The following is a 23,523-nucleotide window of genomic DNA, read 5'->3' on the forward strand; positions in this document are numbered from 1 at the left end:
TTATTCCCTCACCCTCTTTCACAGCCCTCTCCTCCTCTCTGTGAGTTTCTCACCCTCTGTTGTATCACTCGGCTCTTTCCACAGCAAGCACTGAATTAATTCTCACTCACTTGGTCCCTCACTGTACTCTTGTCTCTCCCTGAGGTCCCCTCAGTCTCTACCCATTCATTCTCTCCCTCTTTTCTTTTCTTAGTTTCTGTCCATCTGTCCCTTGTTGAAACTTATTCGCTGCAGTGGATTCAGCATGTAACCCTGACTCAGGCTGTTACAGAGGACTGTGGCAGGTGGGATTGCTGGACTCAGCCACCTCCACCCCCTCTCCCTCTCTCTTTCTGTCTCTCACTCACTTGTTCCTCATCTCTCCGTCCTGCTTTAATTCATTTCTGTATATGGGCAAAGAGGGCGAACATGGAGTCTTTGGGTCTCTTTATCCTTGTGATACTCATATTTTTCCAGAGGACAGCTGCTCCTGCTCCCGGTAAGGTCTGAATTAACATAATAATATGGATCATGTGAGACTTGTTTTCAGACTTTGTTTTTGGATTGTTTGGGTGTTTCATTGGGAGATTAGTGGAGTAGTAGTGATTTCCAGAAATAACAATCGGATTTGAGACGCTTTGGAGAACTGTTGTTAAGCATAAACAAGAAGTGCAGCCAAAGTTGGTTAAAAATCAAAGGAGTGTTTTTTATTCTCTTTAGATGAAATCACCTGGACCTACACTGGTAAGTCCACTTCTAATCTTTCTTTCTTTTTGTAATAAAACCTGTAGAATGATGGCAGATATGGATCAGATATAGATTATATATATATACTTTATAACACAAGTTGGTTTTGTCATAAATTGTAAAATTTACACAACCCATGTGTCTAGATGATATGTAATGAACTTTCTTTCTGAACATTTGTTGCTGTCTTGTGCACTTTGAAGTCTCTAAAACATTCAAACTAATCCAGAATCTTCTGAAACTCTGACGGGTTTGTATCGTTTCCCCCCTCATTACTCCCACGGCTTCTCTCTCTCTGCGTTTTCCTCTCCTGTTCTCTCTGTCTATATTAGTTACAGCTCAATAGGCTGGCATGAGCACAGCAGTCACACAGAGATGATGAAGGGGAGGGGGGCACAATAAAGAGGAAGAAAGAGAGGCTGGCAGAGGGAGGCAGGTGCATGAGGATGGGTGTGTTGGGCAGAGAGAGAGGGAGATGGGACGGGATGAAGGAAAAGCATACCAAATCGCACGCTGTATTGTTGCAGCACACAATAACCTATGTGTTGATTGTGTTGTTGGTGCACACTGGCTGCCTATGCAGTGGACAATGACATTGTGGGAATGAATGGGGCACACAGACCCTACCCTCTCTCCATGTATTCAGGAGAGCTACAGTGGGCTACATACAGGAAACTTTGGAGGCTGTGCCTGGAGCCAGCTGGGATCTGTATGTATCTGTTTAGCCACATGCATTTCTTGGATTTTCTTTGTCATGATTTTCACTAGGAACCATTTGGAGAGTGTGTGAGATGCAGTGTGTGTGATTCTGCATTGCACGATGTGGGCACTGATGAGCTGCTAGGTGAAGTGGAAAGTTGCTTTTGTCACACGAAAGAAGAAATTCAGTCATTTCCTCATCATCATGCCTCCCAGCAAGGGAATCTGCGTGTGTGTCTTTGTTTGTAGCTGCATTCAGGGCGGGGATAGCATGCAACGAGAGGTAGCACGGGTGCAGAGGGTCAGAATTTTCGGCCTCCGGTCACCATGGAGACCTCCATGGCGACCAATGGCAGGGCCACGAGACTCACTTTTGAAGTCGTGGTGCGGAGCTTTGCTGCAAAGGGGTGTAGTGAAGGGCAGTGGATTAAAGAGGGCAAGGTGGGGGTTACAGGAGCTGAGCGAGGTATGTGTTTACATCACTAACAAGAATTCTACTCTGTGTGTGTCTGAGAAACAATTCAAGGATTGAGGAGTAAACCTGGGGCTCATGTGATGTTGTTGTTTTCCAACCAAACCACAATTCATGGAGCTACGGGTCTGTGTGATTGCAATTTTGTGTGTGACCTGTATTAGCAGTGCGCCGGGCTTCGAAAGCATTCTTGTCTCCGCTATTGAAATTCAGGTTCTTTGACTACATGTCACTCTCGTTTTCTTTCAGACTTTTTTTCTATGTTTCTTTTATTGGGCAGACCAGTCGACCTTTTTTTATTCAGTGAACCCTGCAGGCCTCAGCCGCTCTCCTCTCCCTCTTATGCTTTCTCCACGTTTCACTCTTCATTTACATTTTTCACATCTTGTTTTTTACCAGAATTCAGTAAAATGTGTGACGTATAAAACAGCTCTTAGCAAGTGTACAGTGTACATTTGCAGATATTGGATATTATGTACATATGTGGTGCCTACAGTCTCCTAATCTGTATACTGATTAATATTAAATGTACACAAAACAAAATCATAAATCAGACTTGTCATATGAGTTTTTTCTGAAGTTTAAAAACCACCTGAACTGATAAAAGCCTTTATAATTATCTGCAATATAATGGCACTTACATTTCTTTTTTAAATAAAAAGGACATTAAAAAATATTTCTCGACATTACGGTCAGTCTAAAAATGAGTCTACAGGACATGCCATGGTGAGTGATTATGAACATGCATGTTTGTATTTAAATATCATATTTAAAGAACTCTTATGTTCATCGTTCACAGAAAAAAAATTGTAATAATTATACATTATATTATTATTATTAATATTATGTATAATATTGCTTTATCCAGTTAAAACAGAATTTATACTGAATGGGTCTTATGTATTGATTTATTATTATTACAGTGATATCATAACAATATAGATAAATAGAGTTTCCTTGATCACCTGCATTTGACTATACTGTCAGATTATTCTTTAAATAAAGGAGGGTTTTACAATGGGCATGTAATGGTGTAATGTTGACAGGACAGTCTGAGCAGAATTAATTCAGAGCAACAAAAGAATTCAGCTGTGAGAAACTAATAAAGATGGTGGTATTGTTTCAGAATACCAACCCCTCCATGTTATGGGCAGTTGGGAAGGTCATTTGTAAAAAGGTATTTAACTACAGATCACTGAATACATGCCCCCAAAGGTAATTTGTGATGCACTTAAAATATTTGTGTTTTACAGGATAAAACATTGGTTACTCAACATATTCTAACTCAATGAACTGTGGTTTCAATAGTTGGGCTTGTTTTCAGAGCATTTCAATGACAGATGTCACACATAAGTGTTTTTAAGTGTTTTTAAATGTTGATATTTATGACAAATATTGTTAACCCCACTGCCATGAGGCTGTGGACCTGACGGGAACATATAGGATTAATCATTTGTGTGATGGGGCTTTTCACTGAATGACTGGGAGTCCGGAGGCTGACGTTGGCTGACATCACTGTTTCTGTCTCTTTTCTGGCCAAGGCCTGGTCGGTCAGTCTGAGTGGTCAGAACATTTCCCTGACTGCGGCGGTACTTCTCAGTCTCCAGTGGATGTGATAACCACCCAGACTAAATACGACCCCAGTCTGATTCCTGTGACCCCGCTGGGCTATAGTCAGCACGGCAACAAGCCCTTCACCCTGTATAATAACGGACACACAGGTAACTGTGGAAACTCTCGCCTGTCTGTTTTTTTTAGCAGTTTCATGGATGATGTGTTTATACTGCATTCAGCCATAACCTGGCAACACATGTTTATTGCCCATTAAGTTTACACCCACTATTAAAAAGAAATTGCTCACATGCCACGCTTCAGTTTAGTATCATTTTTCTCTGTCAGCGTTCATAGAGCTGCCAGAGTGGATGGGACTGGGGGGGCTTCCATGGCTCTTCACAGCTGTACAAATGCATCTTCACTGGGGCAGCGGCGGCCCCAGTCATGGGGGCAGTGAACACACCATCAACGGACTGAGTGCAGATGCAGAGGTAAAAATCTTTTTCTTAGCCTAACTGTATGGTGTTGGTGGTTAAACCAATTAAAAAGTGACACAATCAGCGGCCTACTGTGGTGTTGTGAAGAGAGACGACATGTTCAGCACTTTTTAGTCACATTCAGTCAGTGGGGTGAAAGATGGAAGAACAACATGTAAGATCTTGGTTTGGTCGGTTATTGTTGATTTTTTAAAGGAGACAAATTAACTAGTAATTAGCTGAATAAAATCCGGAAGGAACAGACAAGGTGAGATAAAGGAGTGGAGTGAAGAGGGAAGGTGACATGCATGAGTGGTGTTTTTACATAAGGACACAATTATACGAATTCTCCTTTGCTTAATTTTTCTCCGAAAAGAATCATTTGCATGCAATTTCTCTTTTTAACCATCATTTCTTTCTTTCTCATTAGTGTAATTAAAGTGTGCTCCTCCCTTCTGCAGCTACATGTAGTTCACTACAACTCTGAACTGTACCCCAACATGTCCGCAGCGATGACACAGAGAGACGGCTTGGCTGTTTTAGGAATCCTCATTGTGGTAAATAAACACAACGCAAACTATCAGACAAGAAGCGTAACAGTCTCACACTATAAACTATATATGGGCCTGAGTATTGCTTCCCCAGACAGGTGAGGAGACGAACCCGGCATATAACAACATCCTCAACTACTTGAGCCGCATCAGACATGCAGGTCAGACTTCTAAAAATTCTTACTGTATTTAATGACTTAATTTATTTCTCTGTACTTTACAGTTTTGACATCTCACACTTCCTTCCCTCCTCTTTTCACACACTATCAGACCAGAAAATCCTCATCCCAGCCTTTGATGTGCAGTCCCTGCTCCCCAAAGACCTGAGCCGCTACTATCGCTACAACGGCTCCCTAACAACACCGCCATGCCACCAGAGTGTCACCTGGACACTGTTCCATGAAAGGGTTCAGATCTCAAAAGAACAGGTCCGTTTGAAACACAGAAACACAACTCATCTTTTTTCTCTTTACGAAAAACAGACATCACAAAATAAAATGTCTACTTCCTGACCTTGACACTGACCTTGATACACACATTTTGTACTGGCCTGTATTGTCTGTAAATCTTCACATATAAACAACCAAACAAGTTCATGTAAGTTTAAGAGAAAATGTCATTCATTCTACCAACACTGCATATCCTGATTTAGCCCCACTTCAATCTGTTGTAGCTGCTGCAGCTGTGTTCTTTTTATGCAGAGGGCCGGCTCCCCTGCTTGTATGGATAACCTAAAAATAATTAATATAATAAAAAAAAAAACATTATCCAAAAATGTGGATAGGGGCTAAAAATGCAAAGCTGCTTGTCCACATAAATTCAGAATATTTGATTTAGCAGGTTACAGCTCATGCAGCTCAAGCAGTGATGAACACTTAATATTTGTTTTAATTTAGTGAGAAAAAAATCCTGTGAAACATACACTGAGGGTGTGTATATACAAAGTATACATGGGTATACACTGTAAAATGTATACAGTGTTGTAAATGTGTAAAAATACTGCATCCGTGCAATAAGTGGCTCTAGATTTTTTCTTTGCATCATTTCTTTCCATAGTTTAGTCCATGGCAGTACTAAGGCAACCAGTGGGATAGAAACATGCTTCAGTTCTCAGGTGGAGGGCTATAACTTACTGTAAGGGCTCCTTCACCCTTTTCCTCTTCACCTCTGCACTCCAGCTGCTGAAAATGGAGACGATACTCTACTCCAGTAAAGCTGATGAACTAGACAGGATGCTGCTACAGGACAACTACCGAGCAACACAGCCACTCAACCACAGAGTCATCTTCACCTCCTTCTCTGCAGGTGAGATATTTCACCATTTAAATATGTATGAACAAAAAAGTGGGGCATATGTAAGGCTACAAGAAATGTGGAGGTCAGAGCCTATCTGCTTCGAGCTCCAGTGTTGCACTCCAGCGGCACCTCTGCACTGGTTGATTGTAATGACAACCTGCTACTCATAATGCAAACCACAAAACAAGCCAGTGGGTGGTCGTGTAGGCCAAAGCTAAGCAATTAGTGAGGTGCATGGAGTGAGTGACAGGTGGAATGTGGAGAGAAGTGAAGGAATATTAACAAGTTGCTGTGACTGTGCGTGTGTGTGTGAGAGAGAGAGGGAGAGGGAGGATAGAACAGCACGGAGAGCTGTGTTTGTTTGCGAGCTGATTAGAGAAACGGATTTGCAAAAACTGAAACACTGACTGCATTGTTATTACACTAGTCCAACTGAGGAAAGGGGGAAAGGGAAAAAAAGACAGTGAAAGAGGGAGACAGAGGGGGGAGGCAAAGACAAAGGAGAAAAAAATGTGTGTGAAGTGCTCATTGTAGAGAGTGACTGAACTGGAAGGCCTGTGATATCAGCACTGCTGTCAAAGGCTGAGTTGACATAACAGCTGAACAGCAGATTCTACAGAGATAAACTCACCGGTCATCCTCATAAGCTGTGAAACAGAAAGATAACATGTCATGTTTTCTAACGATTGACTGTGTGTTCTGTAGAATCAGGAAAGGAGCTGTCGTCTGGTAAGACTGTAACTTATTTTCATGAGCATTTTTTTAAACTAAGAAACTACTATCTTCCTGTATATGTTGTTGTATCGTTCTCATTTGTTCCCGATTTCTCCTGCAGGGGAAGTAACAGCCATAGTGATAGGAGTAATGTGTGGCTGTGTGGGTCTGGCAGTGATCGTTCGCTTCATCGTGAAGACAATACGGTAAGAAGCGCCTTGGTCATTTCAGCAGCAGGTTTTCACAGCGAGCCGTTAGCGCTGCCACTGTGGAAACATCAAGCCTCCTCTCACTCTGTGTCCTTTCTCTTGGCAGATTTTTTAAACTCCTCCACCTTGAAACAGTTGTGGTAAACAGGTGGCTTACCTGATCTCACTACTGACCAGGGTGTTCAGCAAGCACTGACTTCTTCATGTTGCTTAACAGATGTTCTAAAGCACAGATCTGGGATCAGTTCCATGAGGAATAAAAGTGGGAATATAGATAATTTGGAACATTTACAGGCATCTGCAGTCCGGTCTTTGCTCTACTGGTCACTGCCACAGTGGAAAAACCACAGTACAATATATATCTGAATCATTTTGATGTTCATACAGTAATCTGCACAGACATTACTGATCTGTTGACATAAATTAGAGCCCAGCCCACGGACACATGTTTTTTAATTTGACATTTCATATTGTAAACATGCCTCTCTGAAGTCTGTGGTAACAAGAAGGAACAATTAAACTTTCATTTTGTTCTCAGACTCAGACTGCAGTGTTGGTTGGGCTCTAACAGAAATGTCACCATGTGTAGAAAGCTAGGAGTTGGGATTGGCACAAGGGATCCTCTAATCTGATCGTCTGACCTCTGCTTCAATAACATGTCTGTTTCTTACCGTAATTCTCTGTTGCTGATTTTTCTCATAATTAAATGCAAATACGTGGTAACGTTGACCCAGCAGCAGGTGATTTAGCAGTGGTTCCCACAGCCATGGCTCTTATCTCACACTCTTAAGTCTTGGGATCAAAAATAGAAATATTTTAAGATGTATGCTTTTAGGGTCTCTTGTTCTTAAAGCTATGATCATTTTTTGGCACCCTTGTTATGTAGCATTGCTTTGGGAATCACTGCCTTACATATGAATCAGCTTCTACCCAGGGTGGTGTTGAAATGTTTTAAATCAAAGGTTTTCTTTCTGCTTTTGGTCATGTGATTCTCTTCTTTTGATTTTATGACAGCTCTACCTCTAGCTGGGATGTCCTGCCCAGTAACCGACCAGCTCCCATGCCAAGGTTCAGAACTATGACCTCTGACCTCACATCTTTACCTCTGAGAGTTACAGATCACAACTCTTTCTGCTAACCTCCACAGTGACTTAACACCTCTGTTACAGTATCACTGTGCTTTAACTTCTTCCATACTAACATTAATCCTCCATTTCTTAAGTGTTAGAGTTTGGTCATCTGTCTTGTAATGAGTGTAATGCTCACTGGATGTGTCTTTCAGCTCTGTTGCCATGGTCTCTAACTGTTTTTTCCTCAACGACTGTTGAGAGAGAACGAGAAGAGACAGTACAAATGCTAATGATACGATGACAAAGCTAACACAATGGTGGCTGGTTTATTATCTTAGCATCTTTGCTAATTAGCACTTTCACACAGCTGAGGGTGATGGGAGGTTTTCCACGTCTACATGAACTGTCAGCATACTGTTTATATCTGGTGGCTGCTTGTAAAATGTTGGAAACTTCAGTAAAATATGGCTGCCAAACAAAAGATGCTCTACTTCTAAAACTTTACAGTGGGACCAGGATGAGGAAATCCAGTGGATGTCCTTGATTATCATCTATTCTACTAACTTATCCCTTAAAGTCAGCATTAATCATAGTATATGTATCACATCACCTCCTAAAACACATCTTATGCAATTTCCCCATTGTGCATCTTGTGGACTGTTGGTGTGTGTTTCATCACACTGGAGCCTTTAAAAAAACGAAAAAGAAGGACTCCTTCTGGAAAATATAGCAAACTACACTGATGATAACTTTTTTTTTTCCAGGATAAAGGAACCAGAGAAAGCGAAGGAGAAAAAACAAGACATGGCTCTGAGCTCAACCTCAGAAGCCGAAAAGAAAGAAGAGCCCTCGCCGTCCCCTCAGACCGAACCTTAGCTGACAGCACCGTATGCCTCAGGCCAGACACTCAAACACTGTCATCTTCACTCCCGTCTACAGTTCTAGAAGTGATCCAGTTCTCTTCAGAGGACAGAGAGAAATTCTAGATTGATCGAGCTGGCAGTCCTGGTGTACAACATTTCTTCAGTTTGCACGTGAAGCACTTGGTGTAAATATGTCATTTTGCTGGTTTATATTCAGGCTGACATATGCCTGGGATACAGACTGATTCATGTAAATACGTTGTTAAATATATATTTTCACTTTCTTTTCACCTTGTTCACATTATTTCATGAAACACACACTGCACTATATGAAGTGTTTATCTGTGAATTAATGATCAGTTTAATGTTATTTTTCTGTGAGACTTGAGAACTGAGACAAAATACACTGGCATTAAAGCCCATGAGTGGGGGGCCTGTTTGATGTGTGTTTATATACACTGATGTTGTCCATGAATTCTGGCTCTGAGTTTAAAGAAGCTGTTGTAAATGGATGACTTGTCTTTCTGCGTCTGTGTGTCTGGGTGTTCAGTTGAAAAGAGGATTTTGGATGCATTAAAACAGCTGATTATCAAACTCTCCACGTTTTGATTTCCTGAAATGAATTTAAAAAAAAAATATCAGACAGCATATGTCTGCACAGAGAGGAGGAATGGAAGAGAAGAGAAACGAGCCAATGAGCAAGCTTTCTGTGGTTGATGTTGCTAATTAACACAGTTTAAAAAGACCTCCAACGCACACACACACAAACACGAGTTTATGATCTAAATTTATAGCTTGTTGTGTAATTCTGTGTCTGCTAAGGGCGAGGTGTCAGGAGAGGTGTCTTAACGTGGGAGTCACTGAGAGCATGTTGAAGTTAAATTATGTAACCCAGCCAGCTGTGAAGATCAAATTCATTTTTCTAATAATTTAAATAAATCCACTCTCACATACACACCAGCATCAGTATCCAAAAATGGTTGACTGGACCTCTAAAAAGTATTATTAGCTGTAACCAGATCACCTCTCCCCATGACTGCTGCTCTAAAGCACAGCCATGTGGACACAGTTATGTAAGGCACACTCAGTTTAGGCCAATCCCACTCACACAACAGGAAGCAGAACGTGGAAGTGAAACGGAAGAACAGAGGACAGTAGAAAAGCATAACACCTGGATGTTTTAGCTCACTTCTCAGTGTTACTCTGCTGCCACAACAAGGTAGGGAAGTTCTCTATTCAAGCAGCTGCTTTCTACATCCTCTTTTGCTTTCAGGTTTAAAAACTGCACATGCAGCTGCGGCTCTGTCACACTATGTTCTTGTTGTGTTTTACTATTTGGTAAATTTGGAGAATTGTGAAGTGAAAGGCTGTAAAGTGTGTTGTTTATTTACATTGTGACATTCTGTCCCTCTAGGACGGCTGGCTAATGGCTGCTCCCAGAGTGCTTCTCTCTCTGACCGTCGGTCTGCTGCTGGGTCATCAGACGTTTGCTAAGAACGACGCCCCGTGCCAGCTCTCCAAATGGAGATCCGGCTACAAAACCTTCCTCCAACGCCACTTGCCCCCTGGCACACCATCTTCTCTTGACCGCTCTGACTGGGGGACATACCTAAAGACGAGTGGGACCTGTGACAGACCTACACAGTCCTTCCTTCACCCACAGGATCAGGATAGGGTGGTCTCTGTGTGCTCCAATAGAGGAGGCAGGGTGTACAAGGACAACCTGTGTATCAGCAAGGAGCCATTCAAGTTCGTCACAGTACGGACCGAACCAGACACATGCGGAATCAGGAGCATCCGAGAGGAAAGTAAACACTTGATCTTGGCCTGTGAAGTGCTGGATAGTGAGTGTTTGCCGGTCCACTTTGAGGGGAACCCCAAAGATCTAAAGCCAGAATACAACGCCAAAGGCTGCCAGGACCCAGAGAGCAGAGGCCACGCTCCCAGCTTCACAGGGACGTGGCTCTGGTTGCTGTTTGGTTTACTCATCATGATATGTTTCAATTAACATTTAGTTTCAGTAACTAAAAGTGTTTATCAAAGGATATTTTTCTCCTTTAAATCAGTGTTAAATAACAACACCAGCCATCCAGTATTTTTGAACAGATTTCAATTTGTAAAGGTGTATTTTATCTTTAAATATTGATAAAGGGATGAATTGATTTGATTTTTTCTGTGCATTTTTTTAAAAAGCAAAAATAAAGTTTATACATTTACATATATTTTTAATGTGATCCAATTCTCTGTGGAAAACATCTTTGACTCCTAAGTACCCGTGCTGAGAGAAATGTGCAAAAACTCAAAGAATCAGCAAAGTTCATCTTCTTCTCTGACAAAAAAGTGGCGTTGTTTCAGTATATAAATTTAATTTAAGTTCCGCAATTAAACTTATGGGAGTCTTCACAGATAAGTTGGGTTGGGTTAGTACTCCTCCTTCCACTTTCATTTTCCACTCCTCAAACATTTTCTTTGTTCTCTGTTGTCTCAGCCTTAGAGCACACAGCTCATGTGAAGATCTTAGCCTTTTACACAGTAGCAGGGAAAATCAGAACACATCAGTAATTAGCCTCAGAATGATCTCCACATTGTCACATGCTGAGAACCATAACATGCAGGCGAAAGCACCAATACAACCAAAACACAACACAGTTGTGTCTAAATGTGTCACATCAATGGTTTGCATCCTGAAAGTTAGAAATATATAAATATGAATCCTGCCAGAATCTCTCTGAAACTCTTTTTCCCCCACCACACTCTCTTTTCTAGCAGTTACAATGTCATTCATATCCAGGCAATATAGCTTAGCTCCTGAATGGCACGCGTGAATATGAACTAAAACAGAAACCGTTTTCTGGACAAAATGTGAATATTCTGATTAAAGCTGACCCTGCAGAGAAAGGGAGTGACCCTGCACCACACATAAACAAACACTAATAGTTGCAGCAGGTCTATGTACATGCCCAGACGGCCTGAGAGTTCAAGGTCTGAACGAGGTGTGGCAGCACATAGTTTTGGCCACTAGATGGCAGAAGAGTTGCTTTTTGCTCATAAAAGTTTTTTTTGTCCTTGTCCTGCACACATACAGTTTAACACACTGACATTAACTAACTCTGCAAAAAGATGAGAAATTATTTTAGGTTTAAACGTAAGCTATGTCTGGCTGCTGAATCTTATTTAACAGACAGCAAAAACATTGTGCAACATTCAGTTATATGATGAGTTGATGATAGGCAGGGCTGGAGTGTCTGGACAGAAGGAAGTGACATTCTGCTGTGAATAGAGACGCCTTTTCCCATGTATCAGCCCCACTTTATACTTTAATTTATGGTATCTGTATTTGACTTATGATTGTGTTAGAACAGAATGTTTGGTTGTAATTCAGCTGAACGTATGTTATGCTTTTGGTTTTTTACAGGCCTTTGAGAAAGTCATATGATTGCTAAGAAATCACAGGACCACTTAATGTTAATGCTATCTTTCTGTTTCTGAGCATGATGTAGCCAGGTCTGTTCAAGTAGCATCAAAAACACAATAAAACACATATTTCTGGCCACTTACAGTAACAGAGAGCTGGAGTCAAGTCTACAGTGAATTCCTGCACCATGACCTCACACACACACACACACACACATACAGTACACATGTAAAGCCACACAGATAAGAACACTGTCATCTGAACACACACAGTCTGAGGAAAAAGCTCGAGCAAACAACAATCGTTGACTGGGGTCGAAGAGGAAAGGCTGCAGGAGAATAAAAGAATGAGTGCAGAGTGAGAGGCAGGGTGGGGGTGAACAGTAGGATGCAAGAAGAAGGAGTGCTGATACTATAAAAAACATGGCTGCACTTTTATTGAACCTTTTTTCAGGGTTTTTAGGAAAAACAAAGAACACACAGACATAAAATGAAACAGTGAACGTATGAGAACCACCTCTTGTTTTCCTTCTCAGTACAGCTTCACCAACGTTCTCCAGTGTGATTACCTATATCTCCTCCACTTCCTTTCCTTGCACATTTGACCTCTTCGTCCTCTCTATTCTATCCTCCTGTCCAATGTAAAGCTACCCAGCATTGTGCTGCTACAGCACCTCAGTACATTTTTAATGAGCACCATGTAACTCACTAAGAGATGCTCTTATATCAAAGACACAGAATCAACTGTAAAGGTTTATTTGCTTTGTACAGTTACATTCAGTTCTTTGCTTCATAATCAGCCCCCACTCACCCTCTGTCCAGTCCAAGTCATAACAAATGAGCGAGATAATTAGAACCACAAAGACTAAAACAGGGGGAGGGAAGGGGGTCTGATGGACAAAAGGAATAGTGTGTGAGTAATATGGCTGTCTGGGTATAACTGCAGCTGGAGGTTTAGTCTCATGTACGCAAGGAGTCTCAGCTTTAGTCACACACACTGCCCACTGTGATATACTGATGTTTTAAATACATAAAATGGAGGCGTTGTTGTTGGGTGCATGAGTAATGATCTCTGCATCTGTTTGACTCCTACATGATATATTTTTTATCCAAGAATAATAATAGAGTAATAAAAGTCACGTCAGGAACATGCATATTTATGTAGACAAAGCAAAGGCGTTCTGAATTTATTGCATTCACACACAGCTCAAACGAGGAACTTTCGCCTCCATTTTGCTGTAATGTGGCGAGCTGTGATTTTACAAATACACACAAATCTCTGCTCCCTCTCATTTCTTATCGTTTCCTCTCTGCTCTCCCACATTCTCTTCCTCCTGTTAAATGCTGCCATCTCCTCTGCTTTAATCAAACCCATATGCTTTGCTGGGTCAGCATGACAGCAGCCCACACCACTGCTGCACACACATTTGGCTGTGACTGTGTGTCATTGCGTGCAACTGTTGTGAAATCCACACAGAGCACTGCTTTTGACCCATTGGACTAAAAAATGACTTCAACTGTCCACTATTTCACATTAAAAGTGCAGAAATGATAGAAAAGGACACCACTTTGTGCCACATAAACACAATAAATGTCTTCTGTCGTGTCCAGTTAATCAAGTCACAACCCTTCACTTTCATCTTATGACTGCATGGGGAGGTCCCGGGCCCACGTTGCTGCAGAGGTAAATCATAGGAGAAGGATACAGTAGTTCATGGAACCTTTGTCTGCGTGCATGTGCACTCTATGCCAACAGTGGCTTCCTATGAGGGTAAAGGGCAGCAATAATGACTTCCAGGAGCTGGCGGTCTGGAAGGCCAGGGTCAAGTTCACATCTGGGATTACTAGGGTTACTGGGGTAAGGGTTTTTACTAGAGGTCATCTAGATGATAAAGTGGAGAATGCCACTGAAGTGTGACTTTACTAGGGGCTGATCACACTCACATTCACAGGAACAGGCTCCAACTTGTGCAGAAGAATTGCAGCATGAATGTGATAAGGGCCACAGCTGAACTAGGATCCCACTAATACTAAGCATGCTGCACATATAATATGCGTAACATGCTGTAAGATGTTGCTCATTCCACATCCAGATCAAGGTTCTATGGAACAATAAACAGACTGTCTGGATGTTCCACAGATATGGTTCAAATCTGTGTCATTTGAATGAAGAGAGGAAATAGGAAACAATAAGCAGCATAGGAGGAAGTGAGCGTGGAGATATGGCATAGGTCACCCTGGTGAGAGTGTTGATACAAGGCTTGGCCTGATTTGAATGGAAGAGAGGCTCCACAAACCCACAGAGGAGGGAAAACATCCCATATACTGCCACGGGCACAAAGCTTAGAACTGATTTGCAGTTACATGTTTAAGTTGCATTGACATGTAATGGTCATTTGTATTGTCTACAAAGCTGATAATTGTTCTCAAATAATAGTCCTATTGTAAACAATTATCAGAAAATGCTGGCAAATATGCAGAATGATTTTTAAATTTCTGATTTTGATGACAACATCAGCATAAGCAGCCATCCACTTCTGCCTAAAAGGCTTCGCCAAAGAGGTTCTGCATGTGGTGGCAACACCTGGAGTATGGTGTAAGCTGCAGATCAGTTGAGTCACTGCGATGCAGAAAGGATGTCCAGTTTTGATGACTGTGAGTCATTGCACATTGGGGATGGTTCATTTTCTTCTTCTTCATTCCAGCAAACTCCACAAAAAGAACTTTAACAAACTTTTTTGAAGTAGGCACTGAGCAGCTGTCTAGGTTACTAGGCAATGGGAGCAGCATACTGTTATAGCAAGAAATCCTCTGTCGACTGCTTTGAGACACAGCAAATGACCTTAAAGTTTCTGCTTTATCACTCGAACAATGGTACTGAATAAACCCTTAGGTCTTCAGCTCTATGAATTTTGTAGCATTTTCCCCAAAAAGAAACGCATAAGTTGTCTTCTGTTGTATTATTGTTGCTTGTTTATCTTAGTCTAGTTATCCGGAAGGTGCCTCTGCCTTGAACTCAGGTTGATAAAAAGTCAAAGGTCACAATAGATTTTGTGCAGTTTGCCCGTGGTACAGCCAGCCTGCCTGTCAGTCTCTGTGAGGGCGGTTGGGGGTATCAGTTACCTTTACTAATCTTGGCATGAAAAAGAACGCAGAGAGATAAAGATGACAGAACAAAAGAAGTGAACAGTATATGGGAGGTTAACGTTAGGAACATGGGGAGATGAGGATGAGTGAAATAAAGCTGGCAGGAGCGGAGCAAACCAATACTTTTCACACCTCCAAAGACAGAGAAGTCTCTATTCACAGATGCATCACCTTCATTCTTCCTGTTTCTCAGCCCCTCCATCTCTGTCACACGTCTCTGTTAACTTTTGATCTCCTGGCCCTCTCTGTCTCTCTTTGCTGACTCACTTGCCCTATCCTTTTCTCCACAACAATGAGGTAAAAAATGGCCGGCACTCCAGTCTTTAACTTTCTCACTAACTAACCCCCCCCCCCCTTATTCTTTCTTCTCCTTTCCATCCTCTCCCCTTCTGTTTTCCCCTTCTCCTTCTCTTCAGTGTGCTTGAGGAATGTGTCAGAGCAGCACAAAAGAACAAAAGCTTGACGGGAGAAGGAGGACGTGAAAGAAGAAAGGGGGAGAAAGTTGCGTGAGGTAAAGGAGAGGCAGAAAGTAAAATTGGGAATGGAGGGAAGGAATGAGAGGAAAGAGAAAGGTTGAGAGGAGCACAGCACGGTTGAGTGGGTCTGAATGCTGAGCGGTGCTTTGTCATCACGTGCTGACATGCAGCATCACACACATTTCAGAGCTCTTTATCAAGCCCCCCTCTGAACTGCACACACACAAGATGGGTGAGGCTGTTGCTGTGCTGCATGGCTGCCTGTTTGATTCAGTGGCCCTTGATGCATTTCTTGTTATGTCATGGTAATATACTAATGGCCTGCAGTGAGGTTGAAGATGAATTTTTCCCCTTGCTAGACAGCTCTTTTGTAATCTTTGTGTTTGAATCAGTTACTTTCAAACTGGGTCATGATCGATTCTCTTTTTTCTGAACAAACCAGTTGACAGACCACCATAGCAGCTGGGCAGATTAAAGCTGCAGTTTAAAGGACAGATCCTGCAACTTACACAATTTTATTTTACTATCAGTTCTAGTACTACGAAACAAATGATGAAAGGGTTAAAAAAAAGCTGCAAGAAGTGAATGACAGAAGAGAAAAAGTGGGGATTTAAGAGTGGAGCGGAAATTACAGCTTTGATATGGCTGTCTTGTGAGGGCATGCTGTGATGGCAGCATGGTGTGTGGCCAATGACTGGTGAGTGTGTGTGTGTGTGTGTGAGAGAGAGATAAAGGAAACAACAAGCTTTGTTCACATCAAACAGACCCGACGCAATCACCTGGATTTGGACTCAGGTCTGTGCGTAAAAGCGCATATCATGTTATCAAATATCATTGTGATCCTGGTATTCACCTTTGTCGTCAGTGCGTCTTTGTTTTAAGTCTGACACTGAGCCGCCTGTGTATTAGCGGGGGTGTGTGTATCCTATAGGGTTCGCTGGGGCACCGTTTCTTGATCGGTGCCCCTCCTTCCTGCAAGTCTCCAGGGTTACTTCGCGACTAATTCGCCGTGCAGTGTAGAGGATGGGATCATCCATCAGGAGTCAATAGTTAACGTCGGCTTTGTCCATTTGCAATCCATCATCAGCGTGTGCGTGAGTGTGTGTGTGTTCTTTATAGGAGTCCCTCTGACCCCGCAGGCCCCTAACCCTGCCCCGTCTGACACATCTCCTCCTCTCTCCTCTTTCTTCCGTCCTAGCAGCGGGGGGCGAAAGGCTCTAAGGGGAGACACCGCCATCCTGCGCCAATCCCATCTTTTGTTTTAATCTCTTCCACTCCCTCTCTATTCTTCCCCTGTGGGTTTGGAGAGATTTTTTTCCTCTGACGCAGGCCCCATTAAATGGATGGTCCACCGGTCGCAGCCAGAACCTGTATCTCATTAGCACCGCTTTTATTTTAATGAAACAGTGGCTCAGGAGGCTTGAACTTGCTCTCTCTCTCGCTTTACAAACGCACCCATACACAGCCGCTCTGTCATCCATGCAGTCTGCCAGTCTCGCAGTTGACTGGTTCTTCCTTCGCACCGCCCTGCCAAGACGACATGTTCTGTCAACAGACTGGCCTGGCTACATCCTCCTTTTGCACTAATAGCGTTGACTGAAATTATTTAACCACTGGATTGCTGGCTGTATCACTGCGTCCTATGAACACTTCTGATATTATATCAGGAGATGCTTCTCCAGAGCGCACTGGGCCAAAGGGCGCGGTCACTTTGGCTGACTCCAGGTGCGCGCATGGATAAGAGGCGTCTCCACAAATTGGCTCCACGGACAACTCTGAAGTGCACATGGTGGATACAGGGGCGGGGTCAGGTTTAAGCACTTTAGACGTCTGTCTGTAATCTGCTGGCGTAGGAGGCGTGTCCGTATTGAAGGAGGCGTATGCATCCCTACACAAGTATCGTTGCTTTCAGTGCCATTCGTTTGAAGCGCAGACGCTTATAACGTGCACTGATACATAGCTGAGATAGAAACTCTGACAGTCGGTCAGTCATCCCGGGAAGAGGGCAGATCCATTTGGACCGACAGAGTTGAACACTCCGGCGACTCGGACAAAGATTCAGCAGTGTTAGTTGAAGCTTTTCTGAAGCACACAGGCGCACCGGTCACACTTGGACCTGACAGTTCACTCTAATCCGCGAACTACCTGCAACTAAACATGGAGCGCAAAATCCCAGATTTCGCTGGCACTTGGGAGATGAAGAGCTCTGAAAACTTTGAGGAACTCTTGAAAACGCTGGGTAAGTGATATATAATATATTAAAGACCCACCAAAGCCCCATGCCACAATTTTTTTTGTTTGCATGAGTGACCTCTCATGCTTTTATTTCTCTGCGCAATGACGCAGATCAGATGCGTCAGTTCAAACCGTAGCATTCTCAGCACATTGTAGGTCAAATCTTCCTTTGCGTCCGTGCACCATGGCCCGCTCTGCATCGTATGGGTAGGGGGTCTTTGTCAATCCGCAGAACCCAAAACTCAGTGCTTGGCCCCCAGCCAGCCTCACCCTTTTTCTTTCTCATCTCCCCTTTTGGCCTCTCCTGCTAACACAATAGAGACAAACGGTGGCACATCTGTCTGTGTCACAACCTCAAACTGTGTGGGTGTTTGAGTGTGAGAAGACCGTTATGACACAATACAGTGCGGGACAGTCGCATCATTATGTGAAGTGAGAGCCGGACAAACACCTGCTGCTGAGATTCGCACGGTTTTGTCTGCGTTTGTGCCACACCACTGACACATTTGGAGTGTGGACAAGCGTGGAATCACGGTCTGTGTGCGCGTGCATGTGCGTCTGTCGTTAGTAGCCAATTCCCCTAAGAGGACTTGCTGGTGCACACCTGGAATTCATATCAGCACGTTGCGCAGAAGGACAGATATGATTGCGGCAAACAATGCTGGCCTTTCTCTCTCCCTCTCCCTCTCTCTCTGTGTGTGTGTCAATTCAACTGCTTAGGGAGGTTATTGAAATAGTCAAATGGCACTATTATTCTGGACATAAGCACATTAGCACGGGGAGCGCAGATTCCAACCTCCCCAAATGACGCACCATGTAGCGCAGAACTCTTAGCTATGTATCTAGCAATCTGTGTAACTGTGGGGCATGGGGAAGAGAAGGAGAGGTCCAATAACAAAGGCAGAGCAGCGATATGATAAGTTGTCACTGTGCACAATAAGAGGACAGGCTTTTTGTACATGTAACACCTGAATGCTTTTGATGTGCCTGTATAGAGGGAGGTGTAAGACAAGTATTCATTGAGGGTGAGCTGAAACATGAATGTGGTATGTCAGACAAAGAGGACTAGCTGCTGCTCCCCACCTTCACAGGGTGGGTGAAATGCAGCTGGACACAGACTGTCAGCACCCACTACCCTATTACCTCCATCCATCCATCTTCTCGTCTTTTACGCACTCTCTTCTCCCCCCCCCCCCCCCCCTCTTCCCTTCCTCTCCCCTGTGTCCCAAATGCTTCCTCTACCCTCTGCTCTTTGACCTCTGACTCCGACCGTCTGTCTGTTTTGTTGTCCACGTCCCCAGCAGTCAGGTCTGTGTGAATTTAAGAATTTTGGTTTACAGGTTTGGAAAAAAAATCTGTTGAGGTAATTTCTAACCTTTAACAACTAGGAGATACTTGAGAAGCTTCGGCCCCCGTCTGTGGCTCCCAAATGGTCCAAAGGCCAGCACTTGACCCTTTGAGTCTGAGCCAACAGACTGGTGGAAGACCCATTTTCAGTGCCAGTCTTTGTATTCTTTACCATGTATGAGCCAGTCAAACAGACAACTGAGACATTTAAAGGCCAGAAGTGTATCCAATTTACAGTTAAAAAAAATGACCTTAATCAGTTTATCATGTTGCACTACACCATACTTTAACAATAATGCTGACCTGTCAAAGTTGCATCCTCTGTGGAATGGATTGTTGTGTCTGCACACACAATGACAATGCACATTGAGTACAGTACATACAGAGCATACAGTGCATAGGCTGGACACCTTGATGCATGCTGAATGACTGTGCATTTCCCTGTGTATATATTTACACTTGGTGACAGGTGGGAATGTGTGTGAGGTGAGAAGTGTGAAACCCAACTCGACGGCACACACACACACACACACTCTGTTCCCCTCAGACTTGGACAGAGACCTTCACACACCACACACAGACTACTGCCCCTCGTCTGTCTGGCTCCCCCCTTCTTCCTTATCCTTCCACACTAGTCTGCTCCTCGGTCCATCTCTTGTCCAAAGCCTATCATCAGTTTTCTCTCTTCTGATTTTTCAGATCTGATAAGCTCTATCGGCTCTCCTTAATTCAAAACCCTTCTTAATGCTGACAAAATCCATCCTCAACACAGGGGTTAAATCTGACGAAAAACCCTGCTTTTACACAGACACACAGGTAATCAATACATCACATATGGCACGAGTAGCCTTTGTGCCCGAAACAAGGAGAAACATCCGTTACACAAAGTATAAATCACTGCAACAGTGTTTGAATGTGTGTTTGCATGTGTGTAGAGAAAACGAAGTCTGGGGGGGGGAATGCAGATGTACGGACATGCTTTGTGATATGACCTTATTGTTTCCTCTGCCTTCATCAATGGACAGAGCTGTCTGCTCCCTTTAACCCCACAACACACCAAGTAGCAACAGCACAACACGCAAACACATCACATGTTAGATTATGTGGGTCTTCCATAAATATGTGACATGAAAACAAACCTCTGAACTGATCTTTACCCCTTTCCACTGAAATACGAATCATTCCAGTGAAAACAGTACATATTATGGACTACAATATATTGTGGGTTGCTAACTTGTGTGTGAATCACATGTTCTTGTTTTTTTAGGTGTAAATGTGATGCTGCGCAAGATTGCTGTGAAGGCTGCCTCCAAGCCACTAGTGGAGATCACGCAGGACGGAGAGACGCTGTCTATTAAAACCTCCACCACAGTCCGCACCACCCACATCACCTTCACAGTGGGGCAGGAATTCAACGAGAGCACAGTGGACGGACGTCCCTGCACGGTACACAACACATGGACATAAATACAATGCTAAATGTTCCCTCTGTTTGGTTTTCTCTGCACACACACACACCCAGCATACAGTACACACAGATGTAATGGGCCTATTGGGAGGGAGCTGTCCAGATTACATCAATCTATTTAATTTGGCTTTTCATCATATTTAGACTGATCCCCCTCCCTTGGTCTCTGTAGGCCTGTCATGCTGCAACTCCTTCATACTCCTTTCAACCTCCCGTCTCCCCTCCATTCCCCCTTCCTGCCCTTTCTTGCCCTCCGTCCCTCCCTAATTCTCCCTGTTCCTCTCCCCGTTTTCCCATAGATGGCCTCTGTTTGGCCGTCTCCAAAGCAAACACATGCAACAAGCCAGTGCTTCACTTCACTAACGATGAGCGCATCACAACTTATCACCTCTCAGTGATCACCCTGCTCCTGTGGTTTCTCTCCATTAGACACTCCCTCATTATGTCCCTTTCCCCGTTAAATGCATCATTAGTTATGGTGTTATAAATGTCCAAGGAATAATGTATTTGTTCCCTTCTTTTATTTCTGTCTCTAGAGTTTTCCACATTGGGAAACAGACAATAAGATCAGCTGTGAGCAGACTCTCCAGAAGGGAGAGGGGCCTAAGACATCCTGGACCCGAGAAATCACCAGTGATGGCAAACTGATCCTGGTAAGACACAAAAACTATTCACAAGAGATCACATTTCAGCAAGGTTGCACACACTGTGTAAAATATTTAGACTTTTTTCAAAGCAAAATAAATCTTATAAAACAATGTGTTTTTTTCCAACAACACATAAAAGAATGAATAGGTTCAACAGTCTCATTAAAATTCGACCACAACCATAGTTTTACTGCTAACACGAGCTTAATTTCAACTCGTTAGTTGACTTCATTAGTTCCCAGTGCTGCCAACCCCATAGCCTAGTCTTCAACAACAAACAGTTTACTTCGTTGTCGTGGAGATAGGTTAGCAGACATCATGACCTCAGTGTGAGACTTGAGTCACGCTACATCTGATGCTGATAGAGCAGATTTGTTGAGAAAAAAATAATGAGGCACTTTTAGTAAGATTTAAAGCAGAAAGCAGCCTAAGGCTTGTTGCAGTTTGAATTATGCGGACGTTTAATGTGTCATCTTCACTCACTTGTCTTGAACAGATCTTGGTTTGACTTTTATTGGGACACTATTTGTAACAGTAAATTGCACTGTAATTTGAAGGATATTTTCTATGTTGTGTTTAAATTGTGTAATTGTGCTTAGAGTACCATTACGCCAGTCTCATTATTCTCCTGGCAGAGGATGAAACGGTGTCTGTCAAGATTACAAGCACCAGCTTGAGTCATAAAAGCGAAAGTGTGAACGGCATCTGATCAAAAATCAAAACGAACAGGGCAGAACAGAAATCGGCGATGTCAGTCAGTTTTATGGTTTAGGCTGATAAGGCTGCTGTCAAACATGAGTTTTACATTTTAAAGTCTTCCTGTTCTGCTGTTGACAAATATCACAACACGGTTTATCGTTATTAGAACAAGCCGCTCCAGAAACCAATCTGACACCCCACCCAGCAGGCACTTCAGGTTGAATTAAACAAACTCTGTGAATTCAAACCAAGGTCTACCAGAAAACCTGTCCAACTGGAGATGGCACACACTTCCCTCACAGTCTTCTCTGGAATAAACTGTTTTTAATTTGAGCAAACCGTTAACGTAACAAACATTTTATGGGAGAGGCCTGCTTCAGGGCTGGCAGCAGATTCACATTTAAGACTCTACTGTGCTTTTTATTACCAACCCAACATGGATCCAGCAAACACTAACTGTGTATAAACAGTGTTCGGCACAGTCTGATTATGCTGTTGGAGACATTAAAACCCTAAATTAGGAGGTGTAGACATTGATGAGTGCCCTGAGAAATACATAACTTTAACTCATTCTTAACTGTAAATAACCGTCCTCTCTTTCTCTCTTTTCAGACTATGAAAGCAGATGATGTGGTATGCACCCGAATCTACGAACGACAATGAACAAGAGCACTTCTGACTTTTCGTCGTTCCAGCCGCCAAACCCCCCCCGACCTCCTTCTTTCCTGCATCACTGCTTGCATTGCTGCTCCTCTTTTATCAGTGCTGAGAGTTGACAGATTTTATATTTTTTTGTATTCCAATATCTCCCCGTTAGCGTCACTATGTAATAAGGGTGGTAACTGTACACTATACACTATAGTCTTAGCTCCTGTATTATCTCTAATTCCAGTCCCATCAAAACGTGACCAGCTGGAGTTTTAACCATGAAAATGTATGTTGCATTGTATGTTGCTAAGTGACAGCTCATGCATTTGGCAATGTGTGTGTATGTGTGTGAATGTTTGTGTGGCAGCAGATGAGGTGTGAGTCTATATTTGTAGATGTGTAAACCTATCTATGAGCTCTTCCATTTTCAGGTCAGTTCTGTAGCCCTGCCCCGCGACTTTAACCCTTTCTATCTCATGATGACATTTTATATTTATTACTACACTAGAATGGGTTTTTACATTGTATCTCTTTTATAGCAAATGTGATCATAGGAAACAACACATTCTATAGGGAAAAAAACAATAAACCATGACATTAACTCAGCTTGACATTGACTCTTGACTTTCCTGTGCTGAAAATCATTCGGTGCATAAAAACATTTAACAGTATGTGTGTTTTATGGTTTGTGAGTGTAGCTGGTAGAACGTGTGCACATTAGACGGCTCCATCTTATTTTGGGCTTTCTGTCAGCTGTCTGCAACTAGAATAACTTGTCTGTCCCCTCCCTTTCAGTCACTCTCGTTCCCTTC

At 42.9% G+C, this 23,523-nt stretch overlaps 2 protein-coding genes across 3 annotated transcripts; both read left to right on the forward strand.

The window, feature by feature from the left end:
• Positions 1-237: 237 nt before the first annotated feature.
• On the forward strand, positions 238-9,224 carry ca14 (carbonic anhydrase XIV). 2 transcript variants are annotated; one of them, XM_028425915.1, is made up of 13 exons: positions 238-478; positions 700-723; positions 3,439-3,618; positions 3,797-3,942; positions 4,389-4,484; positions 4,573-4,639; positions 4,749-4,906; positions 5,657-5,783; positions 6,480-6,503; positions 6,610-6,694; positions 6,804-6,845; positions 7,712-7,765; positions 8,532-9,224. In XM_028425915.1, the coding sequence occupies exons 1-13, from the start codon at positions 409-411 to the stop codon at positions 8,641-8,643; spliced, it is 1,185 nt and encodes a 394-aa protein (XP_028281716.1). In that variant the 5' UTR covers positions 238-408; the 3' UTR covers positions 8,644-9,224. The 2 variants fall into 2 exon arrangements, with proteins under 2 accessions (XP_028281716.1, XP_028281715.1); XM_028425914.1 differs by lacking the exons at positions 6,804-6,845; positions 7,712-7,765 and having other exon boundaries at positions 280-478.
• Positions 9,225-17,531: 8,307 nt separating this feature from the next.
• Positions 17,532-23,301, forward strand: crabp2a (cellular retinoic acid binding protein 2, a). Its single transcript, XM_028425668.1, has 4 exons — positions 17,532-17,906; positions 20,517-20,695; positions 21,254-21,370; positions 22,676-23,301. Exons 1-4 carry the CDS (start codon positions 17,825-17,827, stop codon positions 22,724-22,726), a joined length of 429 nt encoding a protein of 142 aa, XP_028281469.1. The 5' UTR covers positions 17,532-17,824; the 3' UTR covers positions 22,727-23,301.
• Positions 23,302-23,523: the final 222 nt, after the last annotated feature.

The sequence above is a fragment of the Parambassis ranga genome, chromosome 16 (genome assembly GCF_900634625.1).
Source record: "Parambassis ranga chromosome 16, fParRan2.1, whole genome shotgun sequence".
In the NCBI taxonomy this organism is placed as follows: Eukaryota; Metazoa; Chordata; class Actinopteri; family Ambassidae; genus Parambassis; species Parambassis ranga.

Bases quoted from the DNA above. Each gene is read 5' to 3' on its own strand.
- ca14 (XM_028425915.1), top strand. From the start codon at position 409: ATGGAGTCTTTGGGTCTCTTTATCCTTGTGATACTCATATTTTTCCAG. The intron at 3,943-4,388 runs GTAAAAATCTTT...TCCCTTCTGCAG, and splicing joins GACTGAGTGCAGATGCAGAG to CTACATGTAGTTCACTACAA. The intron at 4,640-4,748 runs GTCAGACTTCTA...ACACACTATCAG, and splicing joins GAGCCGCATCAGACATGCAG to ACCAGAAAATCCTCATCCCA.
- crabp2a (XM_028425668.1), top strand. From the start codon at position 17,825: ATGGAGCGCAAAATCCCAGATTTCGCTGGCACTTGGGAGATGAAGAGC. The intron at 17,907-20,516 runs GTAAGTGATATA...TTGTTTTTTTAG, and splicing joins GGAACTCTTGAAAACGCTGG to GTGTAAATGTGATGCTGCGC. The intron at 20,696-21,253 runs GTACACAACACA...TTCTGTCTCTAG, and splicing joins TGGACGGACGTCCCTGCACG to AGTTTTCCACATTGGGAAAC.